Raw genomic sequence first — 20,885 nt, forward strand, 5'->3', positions numbered from 1 at the left:
CCCATTCAGAGTGAGCTCCTGTGCTAACATCATAGAGCACTGTAGAGGAGCAGATAAAGATCTAAAGAATGAACTAAAGGGCACCAAGCCACTTAAATCAGATTTTTTTATCCAAAGTTTTCTGTATTCAAGCAGCCCTTCCATCACTGATTTACCTCCCGCAGCAGCACTTACATGTTGCAAAGGATTCTGGAGAATATTTATAAAGGCCTGTGCTGGGTTCCCAGAAAAATCCCAACACTGTCCTGGGGCTGCACAGCGGAGGATAAGATCGGAAGCGATGTGCAATTTATCTTCCATGGAAACTTACCCATTATTCTGGTCTTCTGGCTCAGAAGCTTTTAGTGTGAAAACCACGGCTTTAGAGTAAGCAATCAGCTCATGGAAAGAAATCTAATAAGTCAGTAATTCGGGGGGGGGAAACACACTCTCATCCTGAATTACCAGCTGACTGCATTTCCATATCACAGACTGAGAAGCATGCTGGATATTTTATAGAAAGAGCCTTTTTATTATACAACAGTGGTCCGAAAGGAGTGTAAAGGGACAACTTCAGGGGCCAGGTGCTGTCGAAGCAGGTGGAGGCATCTCATTGTGGGTCTCCCCAACCTTCTGGTCCCCAAGCTGGAACAAGGAAAATGTTGTTTTTTCTGTTGCTTCCACTGTCAGAAATCCTGCTTCCCTTGCCAGGTTGGTTACTTGGGAGGAGAACGCAGACACATGTTCATTGCGGAGGTCAGGCAGGAAGCTGTCATAAGAAGGCAGGCACATGAGTATGATTTTTGGAGAGTCAAAGAGTTCTGGCAAACCTTTCAGCTCCTTAGCTACCTTGTTGAACTCCTCTAACTAACTTGGCCCTGTGATCACGAAGAGCATGCTGGTTCCTTTAGTCCTGGTCTGGGAGAGGGAAGGGGAGCTATTCAGAAGAAACGAATGAAGCCCAATAGCCATGCTCTGTCGTTTGTTTCAGGATACTCCAACTCATCTGACCAGCTAGCGCCACCCAGCGGAGATGTCTAGAAGCTACAGGAGGATTTTCACTCCTTTTACATTTGGGCATAATACAAAGGCAGGCAGAAAATGTGCCTATGCCAGCATGGAATGTGAAGGAATTAGCCATGTTCAATTAGACAGAGTTTGGAAACATGATTTTTTTTAAAAAAAAACTACAGCTCCCATAGTCCTACAGCCAATATATCAAGTAGTCATGCTGACTGAGAATTGTGGGAGATTCATATCTTTTTCCTCAACACTCACCATTTTTGTAATACCAGCAATACAGCATTTTAAATTTCCTTACATAGTTTCCCCATTTACTTATTCATTAGAATTATTCATTAGAATTATTTTTATCCCATATTATTATTATTATTATTAATTTATTAATTTATTAATTTATTTATTTATTTATACATACCCCCGCCTATCTGGTCCGAAAGGACCACTCTAGGCGGCTAACAACCATAAAAATAATATAAGACAACGAAAATAGACAATTCTAAAAGAAGAAAGCACTACATTAAATCATATAAAAATTATTTCTTAATTATTTTAATTATTCAATTATTATTCAATAATCATTATTAAAATCATTATTTTAATAATCATTATTAATAATTACAGTTATTTGCATTCTGCATTTCTACACTTGATGGAATGTATTGAAGAATAAGGGGCTGAGGCGCTATATAATTTTTTCTTTTAAATGGGACAATGATTTTGTAACAATGGAAGCATCATAAAGTTGAACCTAATAACATGACAAGAGCTTTCCAAATAAAAGCAAGCAAGCAAGCAAGCAAAGAAGAAATAAAGATCTACAAGTGAGGCTATAATCAGTAGACCTCATGGCAAGGATTTAAGCCCGGGCCTCTGATTTTGAACCTAGAATGCTACCTCCTGCATGCCAATAGTCTGTTTTCTTAAGGAAAGGGTACAACTCCCTCTTGCAAGAGAAAATGAACACATAAACACTTACTTCGTTAGCTCAACAATGAGAGTGGCTTTAGGGGCCGACATCAGGTTCAGATTTGGTTTCAGGAAATGCACCATGCTACAAAAGGCAAGCAAAGAGTACAGATCAGCAAGCCCTCCCCCACCAAGAGCCTGCCTAGTCTAGTGACGTACAAACAGCCTACAGCTCAAAATGAGTATGTAACGATGAGCTTTCTTTAGCCTTCTTGCAGAAAAAAATGATGACTATTCCCCTCAAGAGTTCCTTTCTGCCTCAGAATGCCGGTGGATGTATGTTTATGGTGCTACATGCGTGCACAGTATCATATGATGCATTCCCCCCCCCCCCGGCGACTATAGTTCCCAATAGTAAACAAGATGGAGAGCTGTTTGAAAATGCAGCTGAATTACTTCCCCAAATGGCTGGTGTTTGCTTATCTTCCTCTTCTCTCCCTGTCTTTCCCCATTCTTATTCCTTCCTCCATAGTGTTTGTTAAATTGTGTTCCATTATTTTCAGCTGTGAACTGTCCTGAACAGGTTTTGCAACCTTGGAAAAAAACGTGCTAAATGAACATGGTGAACACACAGGCATATGGATGTGGGAGCAAGACAGGGTTTTAAATGTAGCTGAAGGCCATAAACCAGATAAAATATTATACAGAAACAACATTTAAGAGAATCCACTGCCGATTAGAAGGCTGTAACTCAGAAAATACAAGGCTGCCTGACTGCATGGTCTGGTCACTGGAGTTTAAAAACCAACACATTCTGTTGAAAGTCAAGTTAGCATGAAAAGAACTTCTGCACATATTGCTACAAAGCAGCAGGCTTGATGCCCAGCCTACTGAAGGCAGATTCACAAACTCTCGTTTCATATTTTGCAGTGGAGAAGAACATTTGAGAAAGATGGCCCTCAGTGTGGCACAAAGACAAGAATGATAAACTATGGATTCCAAGCAATTTCAAACTTTGCCGATATGACTGAACTAGACAGACTGTCTCTCTCTTTTTTGATACTAATGGAGGGCTGGCTCCCAGCAAAACTGGCCACACTCCATTTTCCCATAGGGATCCAACAACCCTGGTCCCTGCAGTAGCATCTTGCCCACTCTTAGAACCCAAGTGCCTCACGTTCTCACTCTAGTCCTACCTGCAAGAAAAGAAGACGATATTGAAGAGTTTCTGGTATTTCTCCTTGTGATGGAGCTCAGGGAGACAGTTGAGGGGCAGGAAGTAGATTCGGACATCTTCAGTAGGTGGAGGGCCTACGGCAGAGGAAAAGATGCAGAAGGGTGAAACCAGGAAGAAGACCCCAACGGGGGTCAACTAGGTCTAAAGGACAGGAGACTGGGGGAAAGGCACCGTGTTCTTGAAACCAGAGAATATAAATGGAAACAGACATCAGAGAGAAGGATAGCCTGTCTACTGTCCAGCAATTCAGCAGAGTTTAGAGTTTAAAAGTAAAAGCAACAAAGCTTTCTGTTTGGGGTGTGTATGGGGGTGAGTGTAAGACAAAAAAAAGAGAAACAGAGAAAATAAACCATCCTCGCTGGTCCATCTTGTTCAGCACTACCTATTCTAGTCGGTAGTGGTTCTCCTAGGGCTCAAGCAGAGAGGAAGTCTTCCCCACTTCAACTTCATGAGAGCCTTTCAGATGAAATGATGCCAGGAGTCCCACATGCTCAACGACTGAAATACAGCGGCCTCATTAGAAACAAGGCAAATTGTGAAGGTAAATGACTTAGCATGCTTCACTATAAATCAGAAGAGACAAGTTCTTATCTGACTGCAAACAGATTTTGGGTTTCTAATCCCAACAGCTACTCACATGGTGCTCTGTAGGACTGATAAAAAATGTGGTCTAGAAACACTTTCCCTGCCCAGGTAACATCTCCTCTTTTATTCAGTCTTTTTATTTTGTGCACTGACTACTGTTTCCATCTACATAATTTTTCTGTGAGGCTTTTAAAGGGCAGGTCATTGCATAAACACTTTAAGTGGCCCTGAAATACTGAAGCAGAGAACGTTCTAAACCAGTGGGTCCCGACCTCGTGTGACCCAGGTGTTCATGGACTACAGCTCTCAGAAACCCCAGCCTGAACAGCCGATGGGGACGGCTTCTGGGAACCGCATTCCAAGAACAGTGGGGTTACCCAAGGTTGGGAACTACTGCTTTAAACTAACAAACCAACATTCATAAGTCTACTCGGTGGAGCTTTTATCTCAGAATTTTTTTTTTCTCTTAAATAGAAAATATGGACCAACCACTCACCACTGGAAACATCCAACCTGCTATGAACTCTACTATCATCTCGGAAGTCACTGCCATGGCTTTCCTCTCCCGAGGACTCTGATGGGACATAGCGTGTATTATAACGGAGCTCATAGAATAGGGCAGTGAGATTGTACAAGGCAATTTCCTGTGCACTCTGTTGAGGAAAAAAAAAGATAAGCCTTGAAAATGTTCCTCTTTGAGCCTGTCCTGCCCACTTGTTCGAAATCTCAGATACAATTCTCATTCTATTCTTCTGCTTTCTTGTGCCATATATGTTAAGGTTCCACAGACTACAACAAAAGGTACAGTGGTGCCTCGCTTAACAATTACCTCGTTAAACGACAAAACCGCTTGATGATGAAGTTTTTGCGATCGCTTCTGCAATTGCAAAACGATGTTCTATGGGGAAATTTTGCTTAACGATGATCGGTTCCCTGCTTCAGGAACCAATTTTTCGCTAAACGATGATTCTGAAACAGCTGATCGGCAGTTCTAAAATGGCTGCCCGCTGTGCAAAATGGCTCCCCACTGTGTTTTCAGGACAGATTCCCCGCTTTACAGGCACCGGAAATGGCCGCCCCTATGGAGGATCTTCGCTGGACAGTGAGTTTTCAGCCCATTGGAACGCATTGAACCAGTTTTAATGCATTTCAGTGGGCTTTTTCGTTTCACAAGACGATGTTTTCGCAAGACAGCGATTTTCATGGAACGAATTAACATCATCTTGCGAGGCACTACTGTACCTTTGACTGGTGCATTTGCTGTGAAAGCGCATACATGGCACTCTGGAAAGACTGACAATGCTTTCAAACTGAGGTCAGAAGAAGACATTCTAGATAGGCCATGATTAGAACAGAGAAACAATTTGATACCTCAAATACAAAATGCTCTTTGAGTTCAAATATATTGCAATTTACCTCATGATTTGTGTTGGAGTGGGCATAGTTAAAAATGAAGTATTTAGCAGTGATGGCACAACATAAAGCTAAGCATAGAGAAGCCTGGTCTTTTTCTACAGGCATTGTTCAGCCAGCAGGGGGTGGTTTATTTTGTACTGATTTAGCTGCCATCACATTTATGCTTTTTCTGAGTTGTGTGACTTAGTATCTTTGTTCAAAGGTGCAGTTGCTGGTGTCTCTATGCTGATGCAATGACCTGTGGGGCACAGCATTACAGTAGGATAATTTCTCTCAACCAAGTGTCTGTTGTCTCTCCTCTTCCAAACATTTTTTTTTAAAAAATTATGCTTGTAAAATTGAGCACTGCATCAGAGAAGCGCTATGTCACTTTTGAAAAATGCACTAAAATATGTACGGATGCACAATATAATTCAAAGGCACAAGTGGACAGGCCACTTGGTGGATGGTGAAGGAACAAAAAGTATAGTACTCCTGATGCAGAAAATGTGCCTGCTGAGGAGTGAAGGCTGACAGAAGTAAAGCACTAAAATCTGTTTTTCAGGCATGTCAGAATGTTTTCAGACACACTATTTGAAAAAAAACTATGGCTCCTTTGAGATCTACCAGCCCTCCTCTTCTCAGAGCTGCATTTCTGGATACCCCACAAAAGGCATTCATGCTCACCTTACTCGGAACACCATTGATAGTTTTCAGAAGACTGGATTCCTCAGTCTCAATTCCAAATGTGATGAAGGGACCAGTGGCTATATCTCCCCAGTATCCTCGAGCTGGCATTGGCTCCCCTTTCTGTTCAGTGAAAAGCCTGGATTAGGTTTTGTGGTTTGTTTTTACCTTCAGCTCCATTTCTCACAGTCTCTAAGCCCAAGGGAGGAAAAAGCAATTATAGTGATGGGAAGGGGGTTTGCAGGGAAGATTTGGTTGGCAGGTGAGCAGGCAGAAGGACCAATCTTTTCGTTTTTTTGCTTCTCCTAATTCCTTTCTGCAAATCCTTCCCTACCTTGAGTTAAAATTAGAAGGCAAACATGAAATCAAGAATTGGGCGCTTCGCTCAGAGACATGAGAACGATGACATGGAAGGCTGCCTGAGAGCCCAATAATAAAACAAATACTACATCTGTTTAAAAGAAGGATGTCAGGAGCAGGCTGTAGGCCACAAATGCTGATGTCAGTGGCTTTTAAGATACTACAACACTCTTCATTTTCTACAGTAAATATCAAGGATAGCTACAGTAATTAGCACAGATAAGCTAGGTGAGAGAGAAAACGGAATTAGGGATAGTCAGACAGAAAACAAACAAAATAAAAACAAAAGCATTGTGGCAGAGAGGATCAGAACAGAAATGTTACGGCTGTCCTAGAAGAAAGGAGCATTTTATTTGACAGAATAAAGACCTACTCCTTTAGCTGAGGCTCAGAACCACTTCGGCAAGTAGGATTTGTCTCCAAATACTTGATTCAAGAAGGAGAGGCAGTATCCCATTAAGCTTCTGCTGAGGTGAGAATACCACCTATGTGGTAATGGGATATCACACCACTTATGCAAAGATTGTCACTGCACAGTAATAGTGCAGGTTTTCTTCATGGAAATCAACGCTTGTACAGTAACATTTGTGTTCAGTAATGTAACATTTGTGTTCAGTAATGCAATTATGCACTTATAGGACTTTCTGTTCAGCAGAAGCCAAATAGGATACAGGCCATAAAAGCGACCACATCACAGAAAACTTTAAAGGAACAGCAGGGCGTAAGTTAGATCTCTTTGTCATGTTGTCTCAGAAGTACAGCAGTAGCTGTAGTATGCCCCCCAAATAATACTTTCATAACATGAGGCAATGGTATGTAGTAGTTGGGGGGGGGACGAAAGGAGACTTGGGTCCAAATACTTGCTGAACCACAAAGCTCCTTCACAGTCTCGGATTGCTGATTCATCCTCAGCCTTATCTGCCTGCAGGGTGTTGTGAAGATTAGGGAGGGAGACCATGTTGGATGCCTTGAGGTCCTTGGAGAAAGGGTGGTATTAAAAATGAGAACGCCTCTGACAGAAAGGACTCTACCTTGTCAAATCACAGACTTTCCATATTTTGCCCTCCCAAAAAAGAGAACAGAAACCCAACCTCGTACTCTGGCAGAAGCATGGCAGAGCTAGGCTGCAGAATCCCAAGGAAGTGGAGCAACTCACATGTCTAAGGAGCCGGCCAGATGCCAAGGTTTTGTTGGGGATCTCGTAGGTGGCTTCCCGCGTGTCAAAGGCCACACCTGTGTCACGCCAACGGAAAAACTCACGAAGGTTGATCGCTTTGGCCTAGGAGGAGAAAGAGCTATCCCAGCTGGAGAACGGAAGCACATTCCCAAGCTCAACTCTAATCTCTGCAGCACCCCAACTCTAAACTGAACTTAGATGGGTTTGCTTGACTGCTGCCACGCACCCCACGTTCCTGCAGCTTCATTGTGAGGTCCCAGTCGCAAACCCCACGACGAGCATCATAGCGGGTGCCCAGGTACTGCCGGAGACGCAGGTCCCAGAGGTGCTTGATCGGGAAAGCCTGTGGGTCAGGGTTCCTCCAGAACTGGAAGATTCTTTCTAAGTGATCTCGTTCCTTGAACTGTCCAAGCAAGAAGAGATATTAGAGAGCAGCTGGAACAATGGCTGAGACAGGTGGCTGAGGCTACTGGCTGGCAATGGGAAAGGATGTAAGGCATGAGGCTTGGATCTCTGGGAAGGAAAGCACAAGTGGTTACAGGGGATGGAGTCCTGAGCCCAAAATAGCAAAGGCAGCTCACCAAGCAAAGCACCACCACCCCATTTCCATTCCAGTTCCACTACTTGATTGTTTTGCACTTCACCTTGAGAGCAGACATGTCCACATTGGGAAGATGAGCCTGTTGGAAATCAGAGTCTGTGACATAACGGATGAAAAGGTTCGCCTTCTCCTGCAAGTAGGCAGCTGTCTGGCTTCGGAGCAGAGTGTTCCCCATCAGCTCCAAGAACATCTCACTCTTCTCTAGGTGGGGGTAGGGAGCAAGAGATAGAATGATTGCTTGTCATCATTCAGTTGACACTAGCCTTCTGGAAGCCTCCAGATAATGAGCCACCAAACCCTCCCACCCCAGAGGAGGGACGGAGATTTGTTTGCCTTCACCTTGTAGCCCCCGCTTTTCTGGAGGCTCCAGAGCCAGACTTAAGAACAACAGCTGTCGACCCACTGTTTCCAGATTATTCTCCAGCACATAGAACTGAACAAAGGAGAGAAACAATTAGTGGAGCAAGTTTTAAGCGCTCTCCTTCCTAATCACAGGCAGTGCTCAAGAAGACAGGAAAGGCAGCAAGCTGACTTTTATCAAGTGAGGCTGCTGGTTTGTCTAGCCAAACTAGACATTACAGATAGCTTATCATTAGAAGAGAAAATTCTTCAAATGCTAAAAAACATTTGATTATAACAACACATCTCCTGTAATTTACGAATAAGCTTGTTCCGTTTTGTGCAACGAGGCTCCTGGACATGAACCTAAGGTTTCTTTGCAAATACGAATGCAGTCATGGAGGTCTGCCAAATCATATCTCGAAAACACAAAAGGGCATTCGCTTATAAAAATAGGCTATCTGTAACAAATACCTTAGTCCTGATTCTTCATCTCTAACTCATAAGATCACATGACTCACAGAGAGCTAAAGATGTCTTATGCACTCTGTCCTCACTGTAGCTCATTACACTTCAATCCAAGAACCCTAACAATGCTTCTATGTGCTTGGAGACCAAGGCCATAACTTTGAATTTTCCTCTCCCAGCTCTATTCCCATTCCTTCTTCCCTCATTCAGGTCCCCTTATGGTGAAGTGACACTCAAAAGTGTGATCTGCAAGCAGCAGCATGGTTGATTCATCGCCTCGTGATGGAAGAAGGTTGAAAGGGGATGTGCTGGTGAGTGTTTTCTTGTAGGAGTTGCAATGGAGGAAGGGGCCTGTTTCAGAGCTGCCCACGTGACCCACACCAGTTCCCCCACCCTTGCTCTCCTTGCGCTTCGCACCCTCCCTCGCACATGTCAGCCTCTGGCCTTGGGAGGACATCAGTACTGGCCCTGATGAGCTGAGGGGCTCTGGTTGATGGACAGCTGCCAAAATATTCCTGCCAGACTCCTTAGTGTTGACAGAAATTAATTAATGTCACCACACATTTCAGGGAAAGGGAGGCAAAGACAGAGAGCCAATGCCACTAAGAATGTGAGTCACAGTTCAAAAGGGAATTCTTGAGTTGCATCGGCACGGATCCCTCTGATCCATTTCACGAAAGAACTTTCCATTTCCCCCCTCCAAAGACGCAAAATATTTTGCCCAATCCCTTTGCTTTATTCTAGCTTCTGAGAAGGAATGCTTTCTAGATGTGAAAAGAGCTGCCAGAACATATAATCTTTCCCAACCTACAATACTCTCAGTTAAACATGCATACATCATTTTTTTTTCTAACGGAGCCAGTGTTTTGCAACCTGTCTGTCTCATTCTGACAAACGTTCGTTTTGTCATCTAACCAACTTATATGTTTGTTCACCATTCTGGAAGATGAGTAGGGACAGAATTGGACCACAAATCCCAAACTCCTCAGGCCAACATACTCATGACCATGAAGATCCTGGAAGCTACAGACCAAAAATATAGCTTCTCCAAACTCCGGGGAAGGGTAAACAACTTAATTTAGGCTGAAAGTCCAATGTTCCTAGGCTGAATCTAGCCCTCCAAGTGGCATTATCTGGAACCTGGTAATCACACCCATTTAAAAAACACTAAAATGTATCTCGATCTATAATTATGATATATGACCTGTTTATCTATCATAGTACAGTAATCATGTTACTGTGCACAGGGTTCTCACAAGGTCTGGCCTAACTTTAAAACTGATACCTTAGAATGGTTTACTCTCAGGAAGACTGCTGCTATCTCTCTTTGTATTGTATCTCTTGGACTGTAGATGATTATTATAAAATCTAAATTATCCTTAGTAATTTGGCAGAAATGTTTATAAATAAATAAAATAGATAGATAGATAGATAGATAGATAGATAGATAGATAGATAGATAGATAGATAGATAGATAGATAGATAGATAGATAGATAGATAGATAGATAGATAGATAGATAGATAGATAGATAGATAGATCTGTGTTGTAGAAGGTATTTATTTCCCTGCAGAAAACATGGACCAAACTTTTATGCAGCTCATACCCTTTTGAAATTTACCCTGTCCTGGTATTCTGATATGAAACAAATGTTATGATTTCAAATACAATTTACTGTATCTAGAAAAGCAAGAGGCATGCAAAGCTACATCACACATGCTAAAGAACCGTCCAGTTACTGCAAAGTAAGAGGTAAAGTGATAAAGAATGTGAAGCAAATGTACTGTGCCTGCAAGCAAGAAGAAGAACTGCAAAATGCGTAACAAGGAATCACTTGCATACAGACCCAAGACAATCTAGAAATCTGTGGTGGAAGAGAGAATTACGCACATTGATTTTTCTCCGTGGCCACCGGTGTGCTTGACACATTGTCTTGAGGATATGGCGGCCATCTATAGATCCCACAAGCAGGATGTTCAAGCTGGGAATGCCTTCCTGGGATGCCTGCAAACGTTCGACTGAGGTCTCCAGGCCTGCTGGCAAAGTGAAAGGCTGTTTGTGCACCCACTAAACACAAATCATTTTTTCCAACTCAAGAAAGTCTACATGCTCAAAACAAAACACACACACACACAAAACCCAAAAGAAAAACAGAAAAACACAAAAACAGCAAAAGATACGTTGGAAGTTTAAAAAAAGTTAATGCTATATGTAAAAACTTGGCCATTCTAACATTTTTTTTTCCAGAACTCAGCATTACCGGGTTCTTTTACTATGTGGAATCTATTGAAAGGAAGGCAGTATAAGAGGAAGGAAAATGCCTGAAAGAGTCTGCAGTTCAATAGGAGAGCTCAGTTCCAATTCAACTTTGGGTTGATAACTTTACAATCATCCGGTCCCAAGTCGATGTCTCCTTAATGTTTCCTGGCCAGAGTGTATATATAACTGTATTGCACCTCTGTGTGTTTTTACTGAAAACTGCCTTGGGAACCAAATTCTTCAAGCAAGATATGCAAGCATAATTTAAATTACATATGAGGCTATCAGAGAAATACATAAAAACTGCAATAGGCGTGGTTGTTTTGGATGCAGGACAACACTTCCTTGCGCCTGTCTTCACCCTCAAAAGACATACTGTATATACTAACACAGCTATTTCTTTGGAATACACTTGATTCTGAATTTGATACAGATTGTCATCTCTCAGACATGCTTGAGGCAGACTTTGTGCTTCATTTCTAAAGTGCCTGCATAGTCAGCCCAAACAATGATTTTCAGAGCCCTGTCCCCCCCCCCCTTTTATCAGGTTTTCTATTTACATTCAGATCTCTGGATTGAAGAAGGGGAGGGTGGTGTGGTTTCATGACTGCTAGTCAGCACTGTGCAAAACTAACTTCAGTAGCAAAGTAGATACAGAGATTTCTCTTGAACATGATCTGTGGGAAAGAAGATGGTACAGGCGTGCCCCACTTAATGATTGCCTCGCTTAATGAGGAAATCGCTTTACGATGAGGTTTTTGCGATCACAAAACGATGTTTTAAATGGGTTTTTTTCGCTTTGCGATGATCGGTTCCCAAAGCAGGGAACCGATTCTTCGCAAAACGATGTTTTTTGAACAGCTGATTGGTGGTTTCAAAATGGCCGCCAGCTGTCAAAATGGCCCCCTGCTGTTTTCTAGGGACAGATTCCTCGCTTTACAGGCACTGAAAATGGCCGCCGTATGGAGGATCTTCGCAAAACGAGCAGGTATTCAGCTCACTGGAACGCACTGAAGGGTTTTCAATGCATTTCAATGGGCTTTTTTGTTTCGTTTGACGTTTTTGCTCTACAGCGATTTTGCTGGAACGAATTAATGTCATCAAGTGAGGCACCACTGTACATGTATCTGAAACATGACATGTGCATCTCAAGAGCAAGGTTGTCCTAAGAACTGTATCTGTCCACAGTGTAGAAGCCATGAGAACAGAAACTCAAAAGGTCTCAAAAGTTAGGAACTGGTGTCTTTTGCTAACATGGAGCTATTCAAATCAGAGCCACAGAACTGTAGAGCTGGAAGGGACCCTAAGGATCGTCAATTGTAACCTTCCACCAAAGCAGGAAATCCATAGCTAAAGCATCTCTGACAGATGGGCATCTAACCTCCATTTGAAAACTTTCAAGGAAGGACAGTCCACCATGTTCTAAAGCAGTCCGTTTTACTGTTTAACAGTTCTTCCTTTCAAGAAGTTATTCTATATGCTTAGGCAAAATCTGGTTTCTCATAATTTGAATCAGTTTCTTCTGGTCCTGCCCTCTGGAGTTACAGAAAACATGCTTGCTCTATCTTCTATGTGACAGCCCTTCAAATATTTGAATACAGCTTTAGCTATCACATCACCTCTCAGTCTTCTCCAGGCTAAACATACTCAGCTCCTTCAACCGTTTCCCACAGGGCTTGCTTTCCAGACCTTTTACTGTCTTAGCCACCCTTCTCTAGACACATTTGAGCTTCTCAATATTCTTCTTAAACGGTTGTGCCTGGAATTGGGCACAGTATTCCAGGTGAAATCTGACCAAGGCAGACAGGTCCAGACACACACCACTGACACTTGATGCAACTGAGTATTGCACTTGGTGGTTTATTTTATTTTATTTTTTTGGCCTCATCACACTGTTGATTTCTATTAAGTTTGGGATCTACCAAGACCCTTATATCCTTTTTCATATGTGGCTCTGCGTCCCAGAAGATCTAGTTTTGTCTGTTATCTCCCACCATTCTCCCATTTATAAAGAAGCTGACATTCTCAGGAACTAAAATTCTGCAGTAAATTCCGTGGAATCAGAGAAGCATCCTAGCGAATTTATTTATTTAAAATATTTTTACCCTGACTTTCTTCTTTAAAAGGACCCAAGGTGGCTTACATCTCCAAAAGACAGCATTTAAAGCTTACAACAGTGAATATACAAATGCGTAAGAAGATCAAACAATACCATACTATACTATACACTGACTACAAGTTTCTGTTCAAGCAAAATACCCTTAAGAAGAGAAAAACACTTTCAAGCTCCAGGTAAAATATACAGAAAAATCCTGCTTTAAAGCCACCCCTTCAGCTGAGGAGACACCCCTAGCATGGCAGTCAGTTCCTAATCCCAAAGGCGGGGATATCTCAGTACTAAGTGCACAGCAGAGCCAGGATATATTGGACCAGAAGTCTCAAATGACTTATACACGACATGTGAGAGAGGAAAGTCCAATTTCACCATAAGCAAAGGGGGCAAAAATATAGTGTTGGAAAAAGCAGTAACTTACATGCAGCTTGAAGGTCAAGTGCTGGTGAAAAGCCCCACCAAGCTGTGGTGCCAAAGCCATTGCCACTCCCAGCTGCTATCATGGCTGCATAGAAAGAACAAGACAGTCATAGAAAGGGACAAGCCTGTAAGGATCCCACAGGGCTTATGGGACAGATGCTGCTCGAAGACTGAGGTGGCAAGGAAGCCTTGTGTACACATACAGTACATGTTGGTGATCTAAGAACTACTGTACTGAAAGTCCCCAAGAGATCACTGGGGAAATGTACAGGTTAACTCCAGCTATGAACCCTCCTGTCTCTTGAGCGGCCACTAATATATTCCACAAGCCTCCTGTTTCATGGCTGCACTAATCTGGACTTGGAGCAAGGAGTATCTAACTCAGCATGAATGTCAACAACCCAAATTACTGGTTTTGGGTTTACTAAGCGTAAATGAAGTTTGTGCTTAACCATCTCAGTAAACCAAAATGGTTTAATCAATCAGATAATTGAATACTACTTGCTTGGTTTATCTCGCTCACAGCAATCTTACAGAATTCTGTTCCTTTGTTGGCAGAATTTTATTTATTTATTTATTTAATTTATATGCCGCCCACTCTACTCAAAGGTCTCTGGGCAGCTTATAGTTCAGAATTTACCATTTTTAAAAAATCCAGGCAAATGAGCTCTCGAATGGCATTCACCGATAGCAAACAATACCATCCAGAAAGAATCTTATCCAGGAGGAAAACTCCCTGGCCATATTGCTCTCAACTCTATAGCTGTTATTAAACCTGCATTCAATGCCCACACAGAGCTGAGCAGCCACAGATCGCAGCTCAGAGTGGCAAAGTACATGCTTTATATGCAGAAGAAAATCCCAGCTTTGACTGCTAGTTATCTCTGGGCAGGGCTAGGAAATATTCCTGCTGCCTGAAATAGTGAACAGCATTTGCTGGTTTGGTACCAACAATACCAGGCAAGATGAACCCACCATCAGACTCAGCCAAAGGCATCTTCCAATATACCTGCTTTGCACACAGGTATCACATTCTAATTCTGGCATTCCCGGGTGGACTTAGGGAAAAACAGAAACCCTGGAAAGCATCTAATAGTCAGTGCAGATATTACAGAGGCAAAGAGATAAACGTGGTACAAAGCAGCTTCTTAAATCCTACTCTCCATTTCCCTTCAGGTGTGTGTATGAGAGAGAGAGGCAGGCAAAAACAGCCATTTTATTAGATCAGTAACTGAATCTCACAATTTAACCTTTTTAAGTAGATCAAAAGTATGGGGTGGCTCTTATTTTATTAGAACAAAAGCACCAAGTGAAACCTGCCTACCTTTTCCCACTGCACCATTTTCCAACTGTAAACTGTACAACCCACAAACTGCTCAATGGGGCCAGCACATCCTTGACATACATGAAGAATGTTTCTGTTTCAACCTTTCCCCTCTTATTTTTTTTTCTAAAGGACCTGTTAAAGCAACAGGTGATTTTAAGGAAGTGTATCAGAGATCACTGAAAGCTGGTATTAGGCAGAATAAAGAACACTGGGCTACTCAGACAAATGGACTACAATTCTATGTCTTTATATCTAAGAGTAAACCTCCCTTGAACTAAGTGGAGCTTGCTTCTCAGTAGCATGTGTGAAACTGAACTGTTCCTATAATGTAGCCTCCTCTATTTTAAATACCTTACTAAGAAGTAGGGGCATGGAATCATAGCACATGTTTCTCAACTGCTTGGAAATATTAATTTTGGGGGACTACAACTCCCAAAATCCCCAGATCAGCTGTACCTGTAGTCCAAAAGGAAACTTTTTAAACTCTAGTTTTTTTGTGTGTCGATCTATAGAGAACCATTAGGTTTTGGTAGCAGTACTCACCACAGCCCCCTATTCTCAGCCCTCCATCTGCCTCTCCATCCCTGGACTTACTTTGAATTCAAATTCTCCTTCTTCTTCTCCTCGGCCGGACTTATAGTGTATAGCTATTGCGATCACTGGGTGCTAGTATCCACACTTCCTGCTAATACACACATACCCTGCTACTCAATGCTCTTTCTTGCTGCACCCGGACAGGCTTTGCCTCACTTCGTTTCTACTTCGCCTGTTACTACAATGCTGATGAGTTCACCCTTGAACGTCCCTCCTAGCTGGCTATGCTCATACTACTGCCATTCGACTTGTCTTAAAATGGAGTCTCTTATAGCCCCGCTCCAGCCCCACAGAACCCCTCCACCACCCAACCAAGACTCTTGTGTTTACCCACCCTTCAGCTGTCCCACCCTCGTCAACGTGACGGACAGGCCCACCATTCAATCAGTCGCGCGGAGGGATGGCTGGCGGCCAATAGGTGGGAGTGAAAGGGAAAACAACTGGCCGAGGAGCTCCAGGCAGTGAACGACGCTGTCACTGTGGCAACGAGGCCTGCGGCGAGGCGGGCGAGCTGCCAAGCCTGGATTTTCCTAGCTTCTACTCCCGCATAAAAAGCCGCCGCCCCTTTGAAATAAAATAGATCATTAAGGAAGACGCTCAATACATTCCTTACCCCCTAGTGTTTCGCCGTTATTTGGGCTCAGGCTCCTTCACTTTCCCACAAGATGTGCAAATCATAATTAATTACTGTACTAGCAATTTTGTTTAGGGGTGTGGAATGTCCAAGTGCCTGGGCCTCTACCTCTCTGGCTAGGTGGTTGCCAAGTAACCAGAGAATAACCACCCTAGTCTGCTCCTGTGCCCTGACAACTGCAGAAATCGGCAGGGGAAGCTTTGTGCAACATGGAGATAAACATAAACACCTCCTGATTTTATTCTTTTCTTATATTTGTAGGCCCTTTTCCAATATAAAATTGACAGTTGGCTTGGATAATAAACCGTAAATGTTTGCTGACCAAAACTTACTGGAAGCACAAAAGCAGGTTAGGGCATTTTTTTTACTTCCTGCTCATTTGGCAAGCTGGTGTTACTACAGTACTGTACTACTAAAATGGTTGGGATGATTCATTTTTTGAATTAGCTGATCGTAATGTATGACATTAAAAACAAACAAATACAAGTTAAAAACAAAACAATGATTAAAAGTACAACAATCCTGAACTGGAACATGTGCAGCATGTACGCAATAAAGTATGGATGGCCATATGGACATCAAACCACTGCTGATAATTACAGCATTTTACTGTCCTTCTGACACCATACCATATTGGCAATAACAAATCGTTTTCAGATTTTACCAACCGCAGAAATGCCCTCAGCCATTAAAATCCCATTGCCATTCCCCAAATGTTGATTAGATTGTTTTATCTGACCATTCCTTCACTAGTTCTTCCCAAGTTCCCCACCCTTAAAATTATTTTATTACACTACAAACACCATAAAATAGAATTATCACCTTTCTGGTAACGTGTGCATGACAGCAAAATATCCAGAAGCTGAAATGTCTCTAGTCTTCCATGTTAGGAACAGCTTCACCTGTTGAAATTCTAGCTGTTCCACTGGAGTTAACACTAGAAGAATCAAAGATATGTTCACAGAACGTTTTTTTCCCTCTTTTTTAACCAATCTTTATTTCATTATCTTTCCAGAGAGCTCAGGATGAGGTATCTTCACAAACAACTTGCTGCGAGACGTGGATAGCTCATAGTGTAATTGTGGATGTCTTTGAGGCAATATAAACTCAGATGAAAATGGCTCAGTAAGCTTTGTAGCTTTGTAATTGTGGATAGACGAATTCCAGTTTTCCCAGTCTACCACTCTAATCCATTTGTGAGCAACCTGTGGCCCTCCAGATGTTCATCATCCGTCACCAATAGCTTTGGGAGATGTAGCTGGCTGGTGGGAGTTGCAGTAGAGCAATCTCTAAATTGCCACATGTTGGTCAGCCCCTTCTCCTAACCGCTAAATCCAGGACTGCTCAATGGTTTAGTGGAGCCAGAGATTAGGACTTTGATTCTTCCCTTTGCCTCCTTGTCAGAGGCTGGACTCTATAATCCATAGGTCCCTTCCAGCTCTACAATTCTAAAATTATTGTATTTGTCACACTATAGTTTTCCCTTTGTACATTTACATGTTTTATCCATCTTCTGTGATTCACTACATCTCTTGTTATCTATCATTCCCACATATCTCCCACCATTACAGCATCCCCTTTTCCTCATTCTGATGCTCTTTGCTTTTTGTTCTTCACTTTAATTGTTTTAAACAAATTAAATCTCCAGCAATGAAAGAGCTTTTTATCCTCATGACATAAAGCCCCTTTTAACATTAGGATTGGGAGGGATTTGCCCAGGTCAAAGTATATTTAATGTAACAGCCTGTGTAGCACAAGATCAGCAGGTCTGTCCCCTGAGTTCTACACATGCTGCTCTGACAGGTGGCTTTAACTTGCTTCACATGTTCTACCCAAGGTTAAGATTATTACAAGTTAGGAAACCTGCATGTGTAATAATTCAGTGCCAGAATGAAAGTTCAACAGGCTCTTTTGAAAGGAACAGCATTGTTTCCCTGCTTTGTGCTGCAAAAGGTCACAATGAAACATGTAGTGCATTGATTCAAGGATGCCCAGTGTGAAGTAAGAATAATTCTAATATAGGGTTGGGGGAACTTGCAGCTATCCAGATGTTTTTGGATTACAGCTCCAATCAACCCCAGCCAGTGTTCCTAATAGTGAGAGATAAGAGTTACAGTCTGACTATATTTGGAGGGCCACATGTTCCCTATTATGCTGTTACAGAATCATCTAATTAACTTCCTTGCTCAAGCAAATGACTCCATTATGACCAGAAAGAATGATCATTTTCCTCCACACACCTTGAAATATATTAATTGAAAACAATGTGATGCAGTAAGATGATTCCTTACTGGAGATGGGAATGAAGAACTTTGTGCCCATTTCTATCCTTTACTTTCTCATCAGTGGTACAATACATCCACCATTATCATGGCCCTAAAATACTAGCTAGTTTTTATTTATTTTATATTTGATGAGCAATTCACAACCAACAAAGAACAACTTTAACTGTGATACATTTCAATAGATCAGAAATGGGAAGCATGTGGGAAAGTGACCATTTTTTGAATATGAAACAACTCCCAGAATCGCCTAGCTAGGTGGGACAAGATTAGATTCATTCCTCCTTTTTACTTCAAAAGTAAAAACATTAAAATTAAAACATTAAACCTAATGTGTTTAATGGAATAGAAATGCCACTCATCAAGAAACCTTTGGTATGAGTACTGCCATCTGCAAAAAGTAACCTTACAAGTGATTCTTTAGCATGATTCATATGTCATGAGGATAAAAATTCTCTGGCATTTCCACCCAGCTACACCCCTTAGCAAAGACAATGAAAAGCAACACATGTGAAATATAGAGATCTCTTATTTATTAACAGACAAGAGTACTGTTGGTCAAATACATCAATATTAAAACTGGTTTCAAAAGGCAGGGTGAGGAGGCGGCTTTCAAAGGACAGCACCGCTAAAAAGGTTGAGAGGACTGAAAGGGATAGAAACAACACACACCAAAGTTACAAAGCCTTCTGCACTTTACACAATCCTTTCAATAATTATGTTAAAAATACCTCAAAACTTAAGAGGTGGCTGTTTTTGAGGGGGAAGAGTTGATTTAGGCATCTAAATGCTTGTTGATGCCAAAAAGTGGAGGAGGGATGTTAGCAGGGAATGAGATTTAGGAAAAGGTTAATTTGTTATCTGTAGACAGAAATATGAAGGATGGCAGTGGATAGAAATACGGCCCAGGAACTGACCAATATTTCAGTGTCATTTATCTTAAAAGGATCTGCTTGTTGGTCTACCCATAAGTTTACCAGGTACTGTATGGGAAAGGGAAATGAGGTGACATTATGTCCTGATAACCACGATCTTGAATGCTTCTTTCCTCTCGGATACTAACGACTGGAAATAAAAGAGATATGGGGATTTAGCTAGACACCACTCTGAGGAGGTCAACAGAGCAGGGGTCATTCTAAATTGAAGTAGAGTGGATATACAACTCTGTCCACACAACAACTATGGATATGGACTGAGGACAAACAAAATGACCACCCTGTACTTCAATGAGCAATCAGTTTTGGCCTAGCGTTTTTGTTGTGTCTGTTTACTTTTTGGTTTCAGTTTTGAATCCTTTTCCATGGCATTGAAATGGATCGATGTCTACATTTCCACAATTAAGATACTAGTAACAACATTCCACATTGGACCAATAGCAATTTTACGAGGTGAAGCTACAGCAATTTGTACAAACACAAATGTTAGTATGTTTACTGATACTGTATATGTCTGCTTCCTTGGATGAAATCCATATGATCAGTTTAAAAATGGGTCATGAGGGAATAAATAATTACTTTCTGAGGACCTTCTTTTTGAGTTCCTGAGTATGTTTAGCTGTGTGGACAAAGCATTGCATCCTATTCTGGTAGGGAATCAGATTCAGATTTCTTACTCAGCTTTGACTTGCAAGCATTATCCTTCCAGACTGACAACTCTCATTATCACGAGATGCACTCAAGTCCCAAAATGGTGGAACATTTGTTCTTTCAGATATTTAGGATGACAACTACCATGGTTTCTTCCCATTGCCCATACTGTGCAGGCTGATGGGAGGCCAAAATCCATCTTGCCAAAGATTATCCATCCATGCACTCAGTTCGACTATCTCTATGAACACTGCTAGGAGTTATACTCTCATTTTAAATCCAATAGTTTTTAAACTTGGAATGATCAGGTAGCATGGCTGTCTTGGAATTTGGAATAAATCAGAGGTTTCTTTCCCAGCCAGACCTGTGGACCCCAAAGTACATGTAATCTGACTGTGGTAATATCTCTGTGCAAAATGCGACACTTTTTCTGGAGTGCCAATGCACAACACTGAACTCTATAGAATCTGAGAAAAAAATAATGAAAATAATGTGAAAGTTGACTTTGAGAATTACGGACAAGTGGTTGAGAGCTCCCCAGGAACTGGGTGAACGTTTGGTAGATTGCCAAATGGTAGACAGGCTATCTGGTCTCTGTTTTTAGTTGGGTTTTTAAAAATCAGGTGGGAAACGTCCTAGTCATTTGTTACATAGTAGTTTTACATCATTCTCTGGAAAATCTTATTATGTGATTTGTTGTATTATACCCTGTATGCATCTGTCATGACTCAACATGGGGACAAATTTTAAGGCGTCTCATAGCATCATAGAATAACTGAGTTGGAAGTGGCCTATAAGGCCATGAAGACCAACCCCTTACTCAATGCAGGAATCCAAATAAAAGCAGATCTGACAGATGGTTGTCCAATTTTCTCTTGAATGCCTCTGGTGTTGGAGTGCTCACCACCTCCCA

At 41.8% G+C, this 20,885-nt stretch overlaps 1 protein-coding gene across 6 annotated transcripts; it reads right to left on the reverse strand.

The window, feature by feature from the left end:
* Positions 1-490: 490 nt before the first annotated feature.
* Positions 491-15,817, reverse strand: DNAAF3 (dynein axonemal assembly factor 3). Of its 6 annotated transcripts, none has more exons than XM_020792913.3 (12): positions 15,471-15,817; positions 13,551-13,634; positions 10,648-10,790; positions 8,290-8,383; positions 7,994-8,151; positions 7,576-7,752; positions 7,329-7,451; positions 5,813-5,935; positions 4,227-4,383; positions 3,105-3,219; positions 1,979-2,053; positions 491-748 (listed from the first exon to the last, which is right to left on the reverse strand). In XM_020792913.3, exons 2-12 carry the CDS (start codon positions 13,630-13,632, stop codon positions 553-555), a joined length of 1,443 nt encoding a protein of 480 aa, XP_020648572.3. In that variant the 5' UTR covers positions 13,633-13,634; positions 15,471-15,817; the 3' UTR covers positions 491-552. The 6 variants fall into 6 exon arrangements, with proteins under 6 accessions (XP_020648572.3, XP_072832808.2, XP_078233146.1 ...); XM_072976707.2 differs by having other exon boundaries at positions 10,648-10,793; positions 15,471-15,611; XM_078377020.1 differs by lacking the exon at positions 15,471-15,817 and adding an exon at positions 15,420-15,438.
* Between the last annotated feature and the right edge of the window lie 5,068 nt (positions 15,818-20,885).

Source organism: Pogona vitticeps, chromosome 6 (assembly GCF_051106095.1).
Source record: "Pogona vitticeps strain Pit_001003342236 chromosome 6, PviZW2.1, whole genome shotgun sequence".
In the NCBI taxonomy this organism is placed as follows: Eukaryota; Metazoa; Chordata; class Lepidosauria; order Squamata; family Agamidae; genus Pogona; species Pogona vitticeps.